Source organism: Phalacrocorax carbo, chromosome 5, assembly GCF_963921805.1.
Source record: "Phalacrocorax carbo chromosome 5, bPhaCar2.1, whole genome shotgun sequence".
Classification (NCBI taxonomy): domain Eukaryota; kingdom Metazoa; phylum Chordata; class Aves; order Suliformes; family Phalacrocoracidae; genus Phalacrocorax; species Phalacrocorax carbo.
The window spans coordinates 28,725,181-28,744,864 of NC_087517.1; the positions used below are offsets into that span (position 1 = coordinate 28,725,181).

At 38.6% G+C, this 19,684-nt stretch overlaps 1 protein-coding gene across 9 annotated transcripts in view; it reads right to left on the reverse strand.

The window, feature by feature from the left end:
* Window positions 1-19,684, reverse strand: part of RAPH1 (Ras association (RalGDS/AF-6) and pleckstrin homology domains 1) — a 109,717-nt gene that overhangs the window by 30,995 nt on the left and 59,038 nt on the right. For 8 of the 9 annotated variants that reach the window (XM_064451789.1, XM_064451784.1, XM_064451787.1 and 5 more), the window contains one exon: window positions 10,187-10,261. The exons of the other annotated variant lie outside the window; for it this stretch is intronic. In XM_064451789.1, coding sequence (XP_064307859.1) covers window positions 10,187-10,261 — 75 coding nt within the window. The remainder of the gene's footprint in view (window positions 1-10,186; window positions 10,262-19,684) is intronic. 9 annotated transcript variants of the gene reach the window in all.

Consider the following 19,684-nt stretch of genomic DNA (forward strand, 5'->3'; position numbering starts at 1 on the left):
ACACTCAGCATGACCTAGACATTTCGTTCTGCATTGCTTTCTTGCATGGATGTAATTCGTGGTTTCTTTACTATGTATTTAGATGGTTGCTTTTCTTGTAAAAGGCAAGATTCAGCTACCCTGAAATCCATAAAGTTTTCCAATTCTCAGTGAATTACTAATATTCCTATCAACTGCTAAAGGCTACTCCTAAGCTACTTATTGTACTCTTACTGTGACCATGCACCAGAGAAAACGTCAGCTAGACAGTACAATAGCCTGCTTTGTGAGGAACATAATTCTTCTCAAGAAAATGAACTAGAAAGTTGATACGAGCAGAAATAACGTGAGCTTGAAACATTATCTGGGAACTCAATTACCTAGGAACATAGGTTTTTATTAGTCTACAGGGAACTACAGCTTTTTATTCACCATAACAATGGTGTCATAGCTTAGAAAGGTCAAATCAGATCAATGTTCTATTAAAAACAGTGCCATGATACTTACAATCATTTAAATGTAAAACACACCTAGAATTCTAAAATATTCTTCCTCTTCCTTAACATCAACCACTTCCATCTGTAGAAATACATTATTACTAAAAATCAAGGCTTTAAATACTTGCAAGTTTCTAAAAGTGATGCTACGCACCTGTGCTCAGCAAGAGCAAAAGACTTCTTTTATCATACATTTGGAGAAACTGTAATTTATGGTTTAAAAGCAGCTGCTCGTTAACCCAACCATAAACCTTTATTGCTGTACAAAGGTTGACAGCACATCTGGTTTTGCTCTTCACTAAAGTCAAGCAGCACAGTTTTCCACCTCATTTCACCATACACCTGTGCAATGCAACTATCTATAGCAAACCCCAGCAGAAGCATTTTACAGCCACAGTGCACAGGCACAGACAGCAACAAGACAGCAAACAACAAGGAATCAGCTGGGCCTCTCATATACCTGTGCCAACATAGCTAAAACATCTTTGCTGATCTCAAATCCACCATTCCCTAAAATGATTTTAAAAATAAATATGTAGATCAAAAAAACATTTTGAGGATTTACTATTGTAATGCCTACAAGTTACTTTTTATTTCCAACTCAAATTTTAATGTGGGTCCAGAGATCAGAATATCTTACACTTTACTAGAGTTTAACAAAGTCGGTTTAAATTTAAACAAAACCTCAGAATTACAATTATAAAAATAAGAACCAGCTTCAAAAAGCAACAAATTATAAAAAGAGGTCTGAACTGACTTACTGGAAATGCACAGAGGAAAAGGAAGCAAGTATTAGAAGTTTCTAAAAGCACATAGTAGTCAAGGATTTTAAGTTACTCAAGTTTTGTTTTATAGTTAGTGCTCAGGCGACTGTTGCATCATTGCTGATGTGAAAAACGATGTTTCACTGGAGCAGAAGGAAGAACTATTTTGATTACTTAATAAAGCAATTCACTAACTGCAGAATTCTTCAAAACTTACAACAATTTTTTCTATTTCTCTCCTAATGGCCCAAGAAAACAGCCATCCACATCCCCTCCCCATCAAAGCCACCCCAGAACTGCACTCAGACACAAACCCAGGCTCTCTCCTCCTCCGTATTGGGAACCAAGGCAACTCCTCAATGGGAGGAAGCATGTGCAATTCCTCAGCTTGTACTAAGCTAACAAGAGTTTTCATTGCACATGGAGAAAGGTGACAGGTGGCAAAAATACCTGACTGCAACTGTAAACTATTCAACACCGCAAATTAACAAGGCCAGGACATACAGTCCAATCACATTAACATAGGCATTTATTTCTCCTTTGCTAGTAAATCCTTCTAGTAATAGTGATGTGAGTTAGGTTGCCAAAGGGTCATAAACACGCACTTAAATGGCAGCACTGCTGCCTAGGTCATGGTTTCACAAACAGCATATATGAATGTAAATCCCTGAAATGGCTGATACTCCTGCCTCCCTTAGACAGCGTAACTCCTCAGTTATAGCAGTCATAGCACTGCTGTGGCCGCACAGACAATTCAGTCAGGGAGCTGATCTGGTTCAAAATTAACACAGCAGAAAGATTCAGTAGAATCCACTCCTTGGTAAGACTGCCTTTATGGTCACATGCGTACTATGGAAAAGCATAAAGGCGATACATACATATGCATAAAATCACAACACATAGTGTGTCATTTCCACCTCTGACAGGAAAAGGACATTCTCGTTTAGTAGTAGTACACATCACTGCAAAATTGCAACACAAATTCCTCACTTTAATGGAACGACTTCAGGAGTATTGTTATACTTGCATTTTAAAGCTTTGAGCCAAGATTACTTTTGCTTATGGAAAACATCACCCCGATTTAAAAAAAAAGCTTGGCAACATACTTACGTTAGGAACTTGTTCATCCAAAATATCCTAACATATCGTGAACTAAAATTGAAAGAGTAGAGCTCCACAATGTAATGGTCTTAAATTAATGACTACTACTTCATATTTTTATACCAGAATGCAAGTTTTCAATAATTCTATACTGGCATAGTAGAAAGAATAACCCCCAAAAATTTAAAGTTAAGATTTCCTTAATATGAGAACAGTCTCCTGCCTCAGCTTCCAGTTAAATATACAGTTAAAGATATTCCAGCTGTGTTTTACCATTAAATATGCAAGATGTGTGCTATGACAGAGCTGACCTTGCTGAAGTGACTTTATTCCTCACATTTCTGGGTTGGGGTTTTACTTTTTGTTTCTTTGTACATTTTTAAAGTGTCATTAACTGACACCTTTTACAGATATCTCAGAATGGGGGAAAAAAAAGAGGCGGGGGGGGAATCACTTCCAAAAGGTTACAGTATTTATGAAAGCTAGTAATTAAATGATAAGAGGTAAGTAACAAAGCACATATTTCACTTAAGTTAGCAAGATAGATACACAGAACACATAATGCATGAAAGAATAAATTTATGTTTAATATTTGATTTTTTTTCTCTGCAGTCTTTCTCTGAATGCAGATAAGATAACTAAATACACAACTAGCATTGACTTCTGAAGCACTGGAAGCAGGTATCTGTTTATTTTCCTAGCTACAGTCCAGCCTCATGTAGAAGGGCAATCACCTGTTCTGCAAGGACTCTCCTTCCTGTACAGTTTTTATTGAAACAGAGGTTCCTGTTGCCTTAGAACAGGCAATCTTTATCAGATTAATGAAGTGTTTTCTGTTGATTTCATTTATTATTTAAAGAAGGAAAGAAAAGAACACTAGAACAAGTGTGTATGTGATCAGCACTGGAAGGGGAAGTACAAATGAGTCAACATTAACCACTGTTCTTCTGTATTTCTTGATAAAATCATTAGGACAGGCAGAACACCCCTACCATAAAAAATAATGTGTGGTAATGGTGGCACAGCCCATTTATAAACAGTGAACTTGTGTTTACAGTAGTAGTTTATGACCATTCTCAAAACATACGTTTTAGTGCATTTCTTCTCATAGTAACCCAGAATAACCCGAGTAAAGCAGAAAGGGACAGACACAAATACATTACACTCCTTCAAAGCTCACTAAACGTGAGTGTACAGCTGCTGTTTTCCTGGTAAGGAGTCCATCCTCCTTAATGTACACTCATCCTCACATTTTCTCTTTCTTCCTTCCCAACCTAATATAGAGTTTTCTATACCTCTGGCACATTCCTGACTTATTGTCACCATATTGTTTTATGTTAATAAATATGGAAATGCATGTAAAGCAGTAATATTGTTTTGGGGGTTGTGTCTGAGAATTATTCACCTGTGAAGCTGGGCCAAGGGGAACCTGATGAAATTAAACAAGAGCAAGTGTGAGGTCCTGCACCTGGGGAGGAACAACCCCAGGCACCAGTACAGGCTGGGGGCTGAACTACTAGAAAGCAGCTCTGTTGGGAAGGACCTGGAAGTGCTGGTGGACAGCAAGCTGACCCTGAGCCAGCACTGTGCCCTTGTGGCCAAGAAGGCCAACAGTATCCTGGGGTGCATTAAAAGGAGTGTGGCCAGCAGGTCGAGAGAGGTTATCCTCCCCCTCTACTCTGCCCTAGTGAGACTGCATTTGGAGTACTGTGTCCCGTTTTGGGCCCCCCAGTTTAAGAAAGATAGGGAACTGCTCGAGCAAGTCCAGCGGAGAGCTACCAAGATGATCAGGGGACGGGAGCATCTCCTTTATGAGGAAAGGCTGAGGGACTTGGGTTTGTTTAGCCTGGAGAAGACTGAGGGGGGATTTCATCAATATGTATAAATGTCTAACGGGTAGGTATCAGGACAATGGGACTAGGCTCTTTTCAGCAGTACCCAATGGAGGCCAAGGGGCAGTGGGCACAAGTTGGAACACAGGAAGTTCCAGCTAAACGTGAGAAAAAACGTCTTTACTGTGAGGGTGACAGAGCAGTGGCACAGGCTGCCCTGTTGTGGGAGGCTGTGGAGTCTCCTTCCCTGGAGTCATTCAAAACCGCCTGGATGTGTTCCTGTGCCCCCTGCTCTGGGTGTCCCTGCTCAAGCAGGGGGGTTGGACAAGACGATCTCCAGAGGTCCCTTCCAACCCCTACCATTCTGTGATTCTGTGAAGTTTTTAAATATTACAATGATACTACACTGGGCTAATGCTATATTCTTCCTTTGTTCTATTTCTGTGCACCATTCAAACTTTTTGCTACAAGAAGCCTAACTCCAACACAGAAGATGGCTTCTGAATGGAAACTGGAAAGCAGCAGTTATATTTTAAATGCATCTCAGTCACACTGGCTCTTGCCACAAGTTCCTACAGAAGGGATCTTTCCCTCCCACAATCTATTAGAGCAAAGAAGGAAGGCTAAGAGATAGATGGCAGTTGCTTATGAATTTAAATGCATAATGGCATCTGTGAATGTCTCCAGAACCTCTCTTGTGCTTAATCAAACTTACCCAGTACTTAAACTTTTCACACTCTTCCCAATGATCTTGGACCATACAACACCACCATATACTCTTAGGCAAAGTGTTAATGCTGGAAGTGTGATGCAAAGAAATTTTCAGATAAACCTGGCAGTGCTACTGCCAGTGGTTAAAGAGAACCACTGCACAACTTCAACAAGATCAGAATTTTATTTCCTGTAATATCATTAAAACAACTGGTTGGGAAGAAAACTGCAATGCTGGTGTCTATCTCAAACTGAAGTTGAGGAAGAAAGGATGCAAAAACCGGTACCTCAGCTACCTCAAAGGATGAGGCAAAGCAAAGGCTATGTTTTTCCATATCAGAAAAATGTACATGTCCCTATCTCTGGGAAACCTGTTTTTCCCAATTTTCAGAGAATGGCTGAGGTCATCTTGTCCAACTCCCCTGGTCAAGCAGAGCCACCTAGAGCCAGCTGCCCAGGACCATGCCCAGATAGCTTCAGAGTATCTCAAGGACGGACACTGCAATTTCTCTGGGCAACTTGTGGCATTGCTCACTCACCCTCACAGTAAAAGAAAGTGTTTTCTGATGTTCAGACAGAGCCTACTTTGTTTCAATTTGTGTCCATCACCTCTGGTCCTGTCACTGGACACCACTGAAGGAGCCTGGCTCCATCTTATCTTCTTTATACCCTCCCTTCAGATATTTGTACACATGGATGATGACTCCCCCGAGCCTTCTCTTTGCCACGCTGAACAGTCCCAGCTTTCTCAGCCTCTCTTCACAGGACAGATGCTCTAGTCCATTGTTTTTGTGGCCCTTTGCTGGACTCTCTTCAGTAGCTCTGTAACTCTCTTGTGCTGGGGAGCCCAGAACTGGACACACTACTCCAGGTGTGGCCTCACCAGTGCTGAGTAGAGGGGAAGGATCACCTTCAACCACCTGCTGACAAAACTCCTCCCAGTTCAGCCCAGGATACCATTAGCCGCCTTTGCCGCAAGGGCACATTGCTGGCTTCTGGTCAACTTGGTGTCCACCAAGACCCCCAGGTCCTTTTCTACAAGCTGCTTTCCAGCTCGGTGTCCCCAGCATGGACTGGTGCATGATGCTGTTCCTCCCCAGGTGCAGAACTTCACACTTCTCTCCGTTGAACTTTGCAAGGTTCCTGTCAGCCCATTTCTCCAGCCCATTGAGGTCCCTCTGGATGACAGCACAGCCCTCTGGCATCACAGCTACTCCTCCCAGTTTGGAGTCATCAGCAAACTTCCTGAGGGCACATGCTGCCCCATCATCCAGATCAGTAATGAAGATGTTAAAAAGGATGGGACCCAGTACTGACCCCTGAGGTACACCACTAGTTACTGCCCTCCAACTAGACTTGGCACCACTGATCACCATCCTCTGGGCCCAGCCATTCAGCCAGTTCTCAGTCCACATCATTGTCTGCTTATCCAGCCCATACATCAACAGCTTGTCTATAGGGTTATGGCTCAGCAAAAGAGAGTGCCTAGAGGGGCCGCTGGAGTGGCGCTGGAATTGGGCAGCCAAAAGCAAGCTGGAACAAAGAGATCAACGCTGAGGAGTAGTTTTTCGTGTGGGCCAGAGGTGGGGGACCTAGACCAAGCTTGAACCAGAAATTACAGTTAGCGTTTGCCCCACCATCCAGATCATTAATTAAGATGTTGAAAAGTACTGGACCCAGTATTAACCTCTGGGGTGCAAAACTGATTAACAGCCTCCAACTAGACTTTGTGCCATTTTAAAGGTATGTTTCAAGGTATAGCAGAATAGAATCTTATTCAGCAGGGACACACATCCTGCCTTCCCCAGAAGAATACTTGAACTAGATTTGACAAAACTAGTACTGATGAAGAAAAAAACTGAAATGCATTTGCAAGGAATTTCCCTGACTTTTTATCCCTTGAATCATCCATCTGCACTAGATTATCTTCCTGCTTGCCTCTGAATAGGACCTGTCTTGTAACAGTTCTAGGCCAGGCTTCTTACTGCAGCTACCTAAGGCAAATAGATACAGGAGAAAAGGTACTAGATCTGGGACCAGGAAAAAGCAAGAAAGGGGAGGAGAGAGAAAAACAAAAAAACCCCAAAGAAACAAACAAAAGAACCCCAACCAAATCAGGATGGAGAATAGGCCTTAGAAACCGAAGTAAGGAAGATTGGGAGTGGAAAGACGACAACAACATAACATGAGGCACCAGGACTGACTGGTAATTAGTTTTAGCTGGACAAAAAGCATGACGGATATGTGGAACAGGGCAGAAACACAGATTTGAGAACATAGACTATTTGTCTAACAATGTATCTACAATAGCTTATTATAACTCATTCCAAGACAAAGCTGACATTAAAAGTACACAGCAATATCACAATAATCACAGCAGATTAGTACAAAGCAGCTTGTTGAACAAAAATTTTGTTTGCACAAAACCCTGCTACTAACCACCTATATCCTTTTTGTGGTTTCCAGCTGTGGCCATCACAACTTCCACAGAAACTGGCTGTAGGAAGCTGGAGTTTTCAGATCATGCTTACATCCTTTACAGATTAGAAATCAATTGCTATATTTTTAAACTGCATTAAAAAATCGCAAACAGATGCTTCATTCAAGAATGAGGACATCTGAATCAGATTGACTTAAGATGCATGAAGCCAACTTCACAACTGATTTATTGAAAGGTCTGAGAGGATTACACTATGTAGCAGCCATCTACAAAACAGGGGAATCAACATTCATAAGAAGAATATTTGCCTTTCAGGTCAACAAGAAAAGGAGAATTAAGTACTAGATATTTGGGAAGAGAAGGCATAATACAATTCCTTTTCTCCAGATGCTGACATACATATCTGAAGCATTACATCATTAAATCACCATCATCTGGCTTCCTGAATGTAGTTTCAGATTCACATGCATCAGAATGGTAGAAGAAATGGTAACTTCAAAATCCAGTGTGTTACGTTTCTATTTCTTATTTTTAAGTCCTAACCTAGGATATAGTCAAGCCCTGAATACTCTCTCAAAATTATTTGCAAGTGCTCTAATATTTCACAGCCATAAGCTTAGTTTTCAGTATTCATTTCATGGCGTAATTCCAAACCTATAGGGAAACAAGTTTGCAGATTTCACATAAAAGATACATTGCTTTATTTTCAATATTCAGTAACTCCATTGATATGCTTTCACTTCTTTCTGTTTTCAGAAGAGTTTTGAATGCTGTGTGAACAACAACACACAGAATTATGTTTGGAAAGTAAGAGATCACCACAATGAATACATCATTTTCTGTGTTGAGATGTGCCCTACGCTGCAACAGGAACTGTATTTGTGCGTGGTTGTAGTGCAAAAGGAATCTAGTCCATTACTAGAATTTTTATAACTAGTTATATTACCAGAGGACAATAATGGTATTATGATCCCCCCAAAGTGTCTCTAGTCTCCATATAAAAGGTAGACAGATCAAAAAAGGGGAAGAATACAAGAAACAGTAAGACAGTAAGAAATAGTTGACACACCAGACACCAGCATTGAACTGAAACATGATCCTACCTTTAACTGATTTAACACCTGGCTACAACTGCAAGGAAAACCCCTGTTTCTTGGGGCTGCTTGTTTCACACTGGGGCTTATCTAATATTACAGTAAGCTGAAGAGATCTAAATAGCCAAGTGGACTTCCATTTCATCACTTAAGATATTTCTCTCTGCAGGAGGTCAGAAGAGAACCAGTAAGTATCCATGCCAGGGCTGTGTGCTCAATAGAAGAAGAGGTCACAGCTGTACTGAGACATCCTAAACTGAGCTAACAACATTATCTTCAGAACATCAAGCAGCTCACCAAAAGCACCTGACCCAAAGGGCTACAAAGTCTAATAACCCAAGACAAAGATTTATAAACTCAAACATTTAACTACAGGAGTCTATTAGAATCACTGATATAAGGTGGGTTGTGGTCATGATGCAATGGACTTAATATTTTATGCCTTTTTTTAAATTGAAGTTCCATATGCTAACCCACACTCATCCCAGATAAATAACCAGAAGGGAGAATATGAAAACACATGGAGATGAAAGAGAGAAAATGATGGTTTCTGTTTGTGCCACAGCTGTTGTTAATCTATTTGCAATCAAGCAAGGTTTGCTGGTTTCGTGGCTGCTTGCTTTGTTGGGGGTGCAGAAGCAAGGAGCTGACAGGGGAAGGAGGTATGAACTTAAATTTTAAGCAAAACAAATCACAAGAGCAGAAAATTACTTGGCTTTGGCTGTTTATACTCCCCTAGAAGACAGCTTGAAAATTTGTTGTCAAGATGCATGCTGAGCATTTTGAGAAGAACGTTAAGGTATTTAAGAAAAAGCAGTAAACTAGTTTTAAACTTTTACTGGAAAATACGGACTACTTGTACCCAGCAAACTTTATTCCTATTGTTTTGAGGTCACCAAGGTACATTTTGTCACTTCAGGCTTGCCTGTGGTTTCTCCTCTAGAGTGTCTATTTTAGAAAAGCAACCCAAGAAGTGGTTTGCAGTAGGTAGTAGCATCAGACATATCTGACACCTCAGCCACTGAACATTCAAAGTTTTCTCAACAACATGAAGCTGTATGTTCTTCATCCCAGCTTGTTTTTTCACCAAGGTGATTTATAGCTTGCTCCATCCCTCCTACTCTAGTTTCAAAAGGAAGCACATATAGAAAATGTAATTCTTAACAAACTGAATCAGAGAAAGTGAATGGCACTTTGCACTCACTTCGTACATTACTGACCTCTTTCCTGCGAAGAATATTGATTTATAATCAGGATTTGTACATGCGTGGCTCATTAGACCACTGTCTCACTAGGATATTCTCTACACATTATGTTAAGACAGCATTCAAAATGTCAAAAAAACCCACCCCATTACTTAATACATTTTATCTTCAACATGGCAAGTGAACTTATTTTAAAGATACCACTGCCTTTTAACAGTATTGAATACTCCCACATATTTTCCACAGTGGTGATCTTTATTTTATTAAACTAGTGAATGGGAATAGGAACAAAATAACTTCTAGCTCAGTACATTTCCTTTTCAGCTAGGGCATTTTACCTGCTGACATGGCTATTAAGTATTTGCCAAGAACTTGAACATTTTGATACATCTGCAGAAATAAGCAAAATTCAGCCATTAAAAGCACCTTGGACAATCAGGAAAATCATGTAAGTAAATGCACAAGTTCCTGGAAAGGGTAGGGGTGGGAGGAGCATAGCACACACCAAAAGCATTCTTTCTACATAGAAATAGTCACATACAGGTGGAAAGAAGAAGCATCACCTTGGTCAGCAAATGAGAAGGCTTTCCTGCAATGTTTCTCAGAAGGAGGGAGGTTTCCCTGTCCAAATAGGAGTGCTTGTGCAGAAAGAAAGAGAAAGAACATAAGTCAAAAGGAGTCAGTATAGTAATTTTATAGCGTCTTGATTACAGAAGCAGAGTTTAAGGAAAAAAAAAAAAAAACGTCATCACTTTATTTCCCTCCCACAAAAATGTGAACATTCTCAAATATTACAAGCCTAACACACTAATACAAAAGCGGTTGCGTTAATAGAGGACACTATTTTAATCTTCCCCTGTATACAATGTCACAGAACAGAATTAAGAAAGTTTTGCTTACCTGCTACTGGTTTCTTTTCTGCAAGAGACAACTTATTTTTAAAGACATTTAGAAGTATAAAAGTAAGAAAACATGCACTTATAATGCTTTTCAAAATCCTGTCCAGTCTTCTAAAACTGAACATTCTACTTCCATTACACAAATATAAAGCCACTGAAAACTGGTCATCCTGGACACAAGGAACTGGTTTCACACTTTCTACACTGGCTGCTGCTTCCATAGTTAAAGAAAAAAAAAAGATGTTACTGTAATAATAATCCAAATCTGACTTACAATTAATTTTTCCCTTTTTTTTTTTTAAAAAAAAAGGACTCAAGTCTTTCTTCTCTTGTACAGTCCAAATTATATAAACCAAGAAGTTAGAAACGAATCCACGTATTTCTCTTGGAAGAGGAATTAGCAGAAAATATATTTTAATCTGTTTAAAAATGATAAGCAACCTTTTGAGGACTTCTCAAAAGGCAAAAATCAGTTAATGACAGTTAACAGTGTTTATCTTCTCCAGCATCTGCTACAGAGGAACAACAAAACCATTAACCCACAGGAATTTGCAGAACCACATAGTCACAAGTCTGCTAAGGAAATCAGGCTAATACTGTGGCACTTAACAGAGCATTAAGCATATCTCCTGTGTACCACCACTGTACTGCAAATTCTGTCCCATGTGGCTGCATCTGTCTCAGCTCTATTTGTGTCAGTTGGCACAATGCTATACAGAACAAGGTATGACAACTAAGGAGACTACTATAGTCTTGTTTATTAATTAGTAGCACAGAACCCCTGTCTCTTCTTCAGAGCCACAAAAAGATATAGTCTCCTGAAAAAAAAATGAAGGGACTATGTCTACGACTTCATGCAAGGCAATATCAAATAGTTTGGTGAATACAGCTCCTGCAGGGGGAGTTTACCAAATAGTGGGATGAGTAATTAAGGATCTCTAGCAGGCTTTAAAAGTTACAGCTCAGAGAAGACTCCACACAGCACCTGAAGTAAAACCTAGGCTCCAGCCCAAGCCCCACCTGGCACTTAATCACTAATATAAACACAGGTTATGCTACAGACTAAATGCAGAATTTTCTGCCTGCAGATTAATTACCATCTGTGTCTATATGTTTTATAAGCACAGCAGTGCTGCCTATTGACATTATTTTCACACCTCAAGCACACACTGATGACAGCTTTGTGATGCAGGACCTGGTATAATTAAAGAGTCTCATGCATTGTTTACAATCATACAGAATTCCCAGATTAGACTTCCTGACATACATAATCATATCATTTGGGACTAATGAACTAATACATTCTGCTTTTTCTACATACACAGGATTTCCAGCAGCTCCAACAATACTTAAGAAAGGCTATCATTTAAAGAACAGTTTGTTTACTTGGCCTGAGAAAGGCAGATGCAATGCTAACATTGCTGTTGAATAATACAGCTTTGCTTAATGTGAAGGCAGACTAATCCTCTTTTTATGATTTCTACGAGGTGCATTTTCAGTCTGAGTTGTATCCTTTTCTACACAGAAGCTCTAACTTTACACAAAGTCAGTTTCGCGTGGTCTCATTACAACATATTACTACAGAACTGGAATAAATTGGTTGTCTCAATCCAAAGCTCAAAAATGTACGTAAAAATCCAAAGACAAGTTCAAGGAAATTATTTTAAAGAGTTTCTTGATAGAGTCTTTGTCAGACATCAAGGACTTCAATTAATATGGATCGCTTTTGCTTGGTGAATGGAGCAACTGCAGTAGAAAGAACATTTATAGCCTCTTCCTTAGGGTTTAGTCACCACCTCTCCTTAGTCTATCAGTCAACAATAGTGTCAGGATAAAGAGGGGATACTGAATCTCTCCTTCAAGGAAATACTATTTGCTGGATAATACTTCTCCTACAGAGAAGCTCAAGGCAGACCGTTTAACCTTCTTCCTATCATTGGTCATTTTGGCTGCTGCTGTCTTGCATTTAAGTTCCATGAAACTTTTCGCCACTAAGGAAAATTTATTCTATCTAGAAATGGTAATGCCAAAGATTTCTTACAAAAAAGTAACCACTGGGGACTTTGCTAATACTACTTTCCAGACCTGCAACAAAGTATGAAAAGAGATAACCACAGGAAAGTTATTCTGGAAATCAAGAAAGATGGCATTTCATGGGAACAGGTGTTGGCAAGTAAAATACAAAGTAACAGTGTGATGACAACTACCTACATGAATCTGACCTGGAGAGACAAATCTAGAAACAGGGAGGCAAGAGTTCTTTGCCAGACACCTTTTGTGAATGGCTCCTTCCTACTGCACAACTCATTCTGCAGTACTGCAGATAACCAAAAGTAGAATGAACAGAAGTAGCAGAGCAACAGGAAATCCCAAGTTCTAGGAATCATAGCTTGGCTAAACAACAACTATGTGCACATAACATTTTAAAAATATTTGACCTGCACAAACCATTAGAGAAAGCAAAAACTAAGTTTCATTTTAGAGCAACATGTTGTTCTCTCACAATCCACAGTTTTAAAGCATTTAATCTATTTCAAAGGAAAGACTTCAGCTCAAACATCAAGCTTTGAGGTGAATAGATGTTGCCCTTCAATACAGGCTCCTAGGAATATTCCATTGTTCATGGGAAGATAAATATTTTGTTATTTTTTCTTAAGATGCTACAATTAACTTGGACCACACAGAGGATCTAAATAGCCCACTCTTCCTTTCTACTTCTGGAGTTCAAATATATATTAAAGCTCTGACAATATAAATGCCTGACCTTTCCAAATAAATTAACCTACTTTTCTACCCCAAGTACTTTTCCAGACTAAAGATAACACCAATGAACTCTAAGAAAAGAAAAACAAAATGTTAACTACTCCTAGGTAGACTTTTCTAGTCTTCCACCATGAAAAGCATCTGTGGTCCTTCCACCTGCTCCCATCAAAACAAGAACTTATGCCCTGGCAACAAGTCTCTACCCCAATGCATCATCTTAGGTTCGTTGCTTCCACAGTACAAGGCCTTAATTTCTCATAATGGATATTTCAATTTTTTTAAAATTGTCACACAACCAGAATATTAAAATATCCTTTGAAGGTAAAAGTAATTTGATACATCATGAAAGTATAAAACTTTGACAAAAGCTTCAGAAAAGGCAAAAGTCTGCAGTTCTTTATACTAAGCATGAATTTATACAAGAACTAGACTGTAACAGTGTTGGAAGACTATTTAATTGTAGCATTCACTAAAACACTCAGTGAAGCTTATTCAATATGAGTAACAGGAGTCTGATTTATAATGCGTGCACAGTCCAAAGCTACCTAATCCTTTACTTCTACTAGGTTTTTTTAAAGCTGTGTTTATGTACAGGATAGCTTTCTCAATAAAATCCAGCCATCAGTTGCAGCCACACCTTTTCATATGTTTTTGTATAAAATTACTAATGCAAATGCAGTGCAAATGAAAAAGCTTCCCAAAGTTATTTCCACTATAGGTAGAAAAAATTCACATAACAGGCATTAGCAGATATTAAAATTTTCTACTAAAAGGGGATCTATAAAATCACTCCGTCAGTAAAAGAATGTGAAAACCAACACTTATACTTTGATATTTTAAATTATGAATGCAGAGCCAGACTCCACTTAGGATTCCCAGTTAATCTAAGAACACCACTGCTCAGGCAGAACTCAAAATGCCATCGCATGGTGAGCATCCAGGAAGGGAAATGTGATAGGGCTTTAAGAGGATTCTTAAGAGGCAATAAGAAAAATTTTTCTCCTTGTCAAATCATCAAATCATGTAATTTGCTCTTCCACAGAAACTGTTTAAGTGAAGAATCTGTTGATATAAACTGTGCTACAAGACTCTACAACAGTAACACTGGACAAGGCATAACACTAGCCATGCTGGTGACTGAACCTCACTAAATTTATTTCTTTATGATCTTCAGAAAATACTCTTCCTTCCCTTAAAAAAGCAAATATGAAGCCTACCATCCGGTATTGAATGCGTTTGCAACTTCTTTTCATGCCAAAATAGATTCTTTTGGGGACAATTTTTACACAATACATAAAAAGCTATTCAATTATGTTTTAGTGCTTCTTCATAATACAGAGCAGACTCTGAACTAAGTTTCAGAAACTCAATTTACTTCAAAGGACCTGGAGAGAGAAAAAATAGTGAAAAGACTTGTTTTTAACTCCTTTTATTTTATTTATTTATTTTAACTCCTTTTATACAAGAAGTATAAGCAGACATGGCAGTGATGACTTCTTGCATTAAAAAATGGTATATGATGATCAAAATGTCAGAACTAACAAAAAAGTATGTAAATAAGCACACTAATGTCTCCATAACGAACTTTAGCTGGTATAGATAGTCACTACACATAAAAATAGATTTCAGTAACATTAATATTAACATTTAGAAGCTCTAGATGCTGTTAGGATCATGTGTAGTTCATTCAGCAGAGAGAGTTAGCCTCGATGTTTATAAAAACATGGAATATAGTCTTGTTCCAAATTATACTTCGGACTTCAAAGATCTCCTATATCCTTTCTTTGAAGGCAGGAATGTAACATCCATTATCTTCAGGCCTAAATATCAAAAGTTCATGGACCAGCTGTTGAATATTGCATTTCAGTGTTTTCAGAGAACTCAACACAACATCCCTCTTAAATACAAAGTAGCTGCTTATGCCAGAAAGTTTTTTAAATGCTGAAACATTTTTATACCCATCACCAACCCTACATCTACAAAATATGTTTGCTAAACATGATAGAATAGATGGTCTACCAGGAAAATAAAAATACCTTTCAGATTTTCAGAATATAATTGGTTGCATTATACTAAATGACAATTTTAGTATTGGCCAAAAGCTCAATATTTTCTCCGCTATTATACTTGTCAGTTCCTTTATGAAAAGTTCAGTGGGTTGTTTTAATTCTTGGGGTTCTGAAGTCTTAGGATGAAAACCAGTTTCAAAAAAAAAATTCCAAACAAACAAAAACCCCACCCACAACCCCCCCCCAAAAAACCCAAACAAACAAAAAAACAAACCAAAAACCCCACAAACCTACAAAACTCCAACCCAAATCTGAAATTATTTCTAAACTAACACTGAATTACCGAGCATATTAGTATTTTTTTTCCAGAGAGTAACTGATGGGTAGATTTTAAGAAGTAAAGATACTTTCAGAAGAGGTGATAAACTAAGCTGTCTAGCTAGGTTCTGAAGGATGCAGGCTGTGTAGCCATCTTGCAGCTGTAGCAGGCCATCAGTTCACATGCTATACGCATTGCCTCATTTCTTCGATTCTATTAGCACATTTTTGCAAAACCTTGACAGTCCCATTCATATCAAACATCCATTTTCTTGTTACATACCTGATTATCACTTAGTACAGAAATGGGACAAATTTAGAAAGATTCAATCTCATTGCTAAGAGGCAGAGTTGTATCTAATTCCTCTGATTTTGAGGTAAGGGCTTTAAATACACACATGCAGGGTTTAAAAACAGTACAATACCATATGAAAGGTGCCAAACACGTTCTTTACACTGTCAATTTACAAATAATGAACAAAAACTGGGTGGGAAGTGTAAGAAATAGATGACCTGGCAATCTTCTAAGGTATTTTATCTTATTGTTCTAATGCCTTAAATATGTTAAATAGGAAAATTCCTTCCTGGTTAAATATTTATTATCTGTAGGTTCAAAGACATCATTAATTCAGAATATAATGGAATAGCTTACATCAGTACATAAAAAAACCAGACAATGACAAGACACTGAGGACTTGTGTACATAAGTATCTTGCAACATTTCTTGCAAAACTCTTAACAATTTAACATTAACACACATATCTAATTAAACCAGCTGATGGCACTCTTGTGCCACTATTTTGGATTTGATATGACTGTTGAGAAACACTACAAAAATATTTTTAAAAGCCTCCTTCTGTCCCTAAGAAAATAAAATGAGGGAAACTGAGTAAGCAGTGTCCAATAGAGAACTATATGCTTGCAAACCTTTGATGAAAGGATATACTACCCTAGGTTGCATTTCAGCTACATCAGTACGTTGAATTCTTTGGACTCCAGCTTAAAGAATTAGAATCCACGATTTTCAAAAGAGAACTCAAGAATTAAACACAGTATAAGCATAATTTTTGTAATTTTGTCCCAAAGGAGGACAAAGATGGGAAAGGAGAACTAAAATTTTTCTTTGCAAACTCAATATATTCATATGAAACATATAAAAGCATACAATATGAAATGATGAACCTCTATTTAAAAAAAAAAATCCATTTTCTGCTTTCCTTGGCAATGGGAGCCCTTTAGCCTGGAAAAGAGGAGGCTTGGGGAGACCTTATCACTCTCTACAACTACCTGAAAGGAGGTTGTAGCAAGGTGGGGGTCAATCTCTTCTCCCAAGTAACAGGTGATAGGATGAGAGGAAATGGCGTCAAGTTGTGCCAGGGGAGGTTTAGATTGGATAGCAGGAAAAAGTTCTTCACTGAAAGGGTTGTCAAGCATCAGAACAAGCTGCCCAGAGAAGCAGTTGAGTCACCACCCCCAGAGTTATTTAAGAGACATGTAGATGTGGTGCTCAAGGACGCGGTTTAGCGGTGGACTTAGCAGTGCTCAGTTTACTGTTGGACTCAACGACCTTAAAGGTATTTCCTAACTGAAATGATTCTATGATTCTGTTCTATGATTCTATGACTGCCAGGAGCAATCATGCTTCAGAAAAACACTAAAGTGTATTTTAAGTAGCCGTGCCCAATTAGTAACTAGAAAATAGGCAACGATCAACTTAGGACTAAAAAGCTTGACTGTAATGATATACATGGTTACCTTACCACATGGTAGGGATACCAGTGAATTAAACTGAAGTCACTAGGGTGATTTTTCTGTTGCAGGCAGATCAACATAACTATTGACATAAACAGAAGCCATATAAACATACCATAACAACTTACAGGAGTCAATTCAGTTTCGTCTTCTGGAAAGTTAATGGGATGCTTGGAGTGATTCATGGGATGTCCCATGGAAACCGTACAAATGTAGGAAAATGGGGAGGGAAGGATGCAAAATAGAAAGAAGGGAAAGAGAGGGAGGAGAAAGAAAGGCTTTATTATCGCTCAGAAGAGGGAAGAAAGAAGCAGTGATGACAATTAACTTAAGCAAAGGAAACAAAACTAGATTAAGAAGTTGCAGTGTCCCTCATCCAAATTTCTTAGGGACAAATGATCAATGACTTGAAGACAAGAGAAGATTCAGACTCTCTCCTATGGGAAGGGGGAAGGAGACAGGATACAAATACAGTTTTGATCAAAGTAAGAGTGGGAACAGCAAATAATCTCAGATTAAAGTACTGCAGTAAAACATTTGCAGGCACACACAACAAACTTTTTCTACCTTTGCTGAAACAAATCCAAAAATAAACCCAGGTAACCCTCTCTTTGCACAACCACTTCCTCACTAGTCCAACAACTCAGAGTTAAATTATCTAAACATTACAAACAAAAAAAAATCCAAACGTGTTGTCACTTTACACAAGCTTATCTGCTTCCCAAGTCAGTTCCTCCATACCGGTAAATAACATAATACACTCAGGTGACCATTACTAAATACATACAAGAAGAATGTCCATTTAATAGAGATTTTTCTTATTTCCAGTCGGTCATACTATTTTAGATCTCTGAGTGCCCTCATATTCTAATTCATTTAAAAAGAAATGAAGACGAGGTATTTCTGTATTTCCATAATCTTCAGTAAGGGAAGGGGTCTGGGGAAGCATTTGTGGCTCAGGACAAAATATTCATGGTAGTGACAAGCTTCTTAGTGTGAAGTTGTTAAGGGAACAAAAATTTAAGATTATGCTACTAAAAAGTGAAGTGTCTAAGATTTCCAGTGTGTCATCCAACACTTGTTCCTTTTCCTTCAAAGGTATTTTTTTTTCAGGCATGTTAATTTTGATAACTGAGTTACACAGTTAAGGTTTGACAGATGCAGAAGGGGTTACAGTTTATTCTTATCGAAACCCCAGAAAAGGAAAATAGACACTTAGAAACTGAAGTAGCAGCATTAGATAACAGAGCTACCTGATACTTCCACATAAGTTGCCTATAAAAATTTTGCCAAGCTATAACTACTAAGACAGAAATTTTCCATGACAGGTTGCTGTTATAGGATGATCACTACCCATTTACATTAGAGGAAGTATTTCCAAGAGAGAAAAGGAAGGTGCATCTCATTTAAAATATAGATGTTTTTAAAGACCTCTCCACATCTGACCATGAAATAGATTATTGGCAGTGTCATCCTCAAAGTCTTGCTTTGTGTTGTCCAATGGGAAGCTACCCAAATTCGTCTGAGCATAAACCTTTAGAATTAAAATTGTAATCCATAAAGTCTCAGTAAAGTCTCAGTGAAGTCTGGAGCATACAATTTAAAAAACCTCAAGGCTGCTTCCTCTCACAGAGCACTGCCCAGCCTTTCAACTGGACTGCACACTACAAACCTTGAACAAAAGATTAGCCAAGTTTGAGAATGCTTGGGTCCATGGTGGGAGGGTACAGCAGCCTACCTGAAATTGCAATGCCTGGATGCTACAGAGCATATTGGAGCCAGACATGGGAAGTGAGAATCTGGAGCCATGAATCTGTGTTCCCAAGTGGCCAATCCTCCTCCTTGAACTCATGCAACTCTATTTCACTGCAGGCAACTGGAATTTCCTGACTCTATGTGTTCAACTTTGCAACTTAAAAAAGAACACCAAAACCCACAAACCAAAAACCAACAACCACCCCCTAAAAAGAACACCAAACAAACCTACACAAAACCAACTGAAAGAAACACAACACCACACAGTTAGGACTGGAAAGGGAAAACACACAAACCACAAAACAACCCCAACAACCAAACCTAGCCCCCCAAAAAAATCCCATATTAATTCACAGCAAGTATTTCTTAACTACTAGCGATGCTTATAACTTCATGCCAGTTATAGCAATTATAGTCTAAATCTATTGAAATTTGCTGCAATTTAAGAAACATGTCCGTGGATATTTCAAATTAAGAAACTTCTGCACCGTGTGTATGAGGTGCACTATTCACTAGTCCATGCACCTCCCAGGTCAGGTTGCGATGACTCCCTGTCAAACACAAG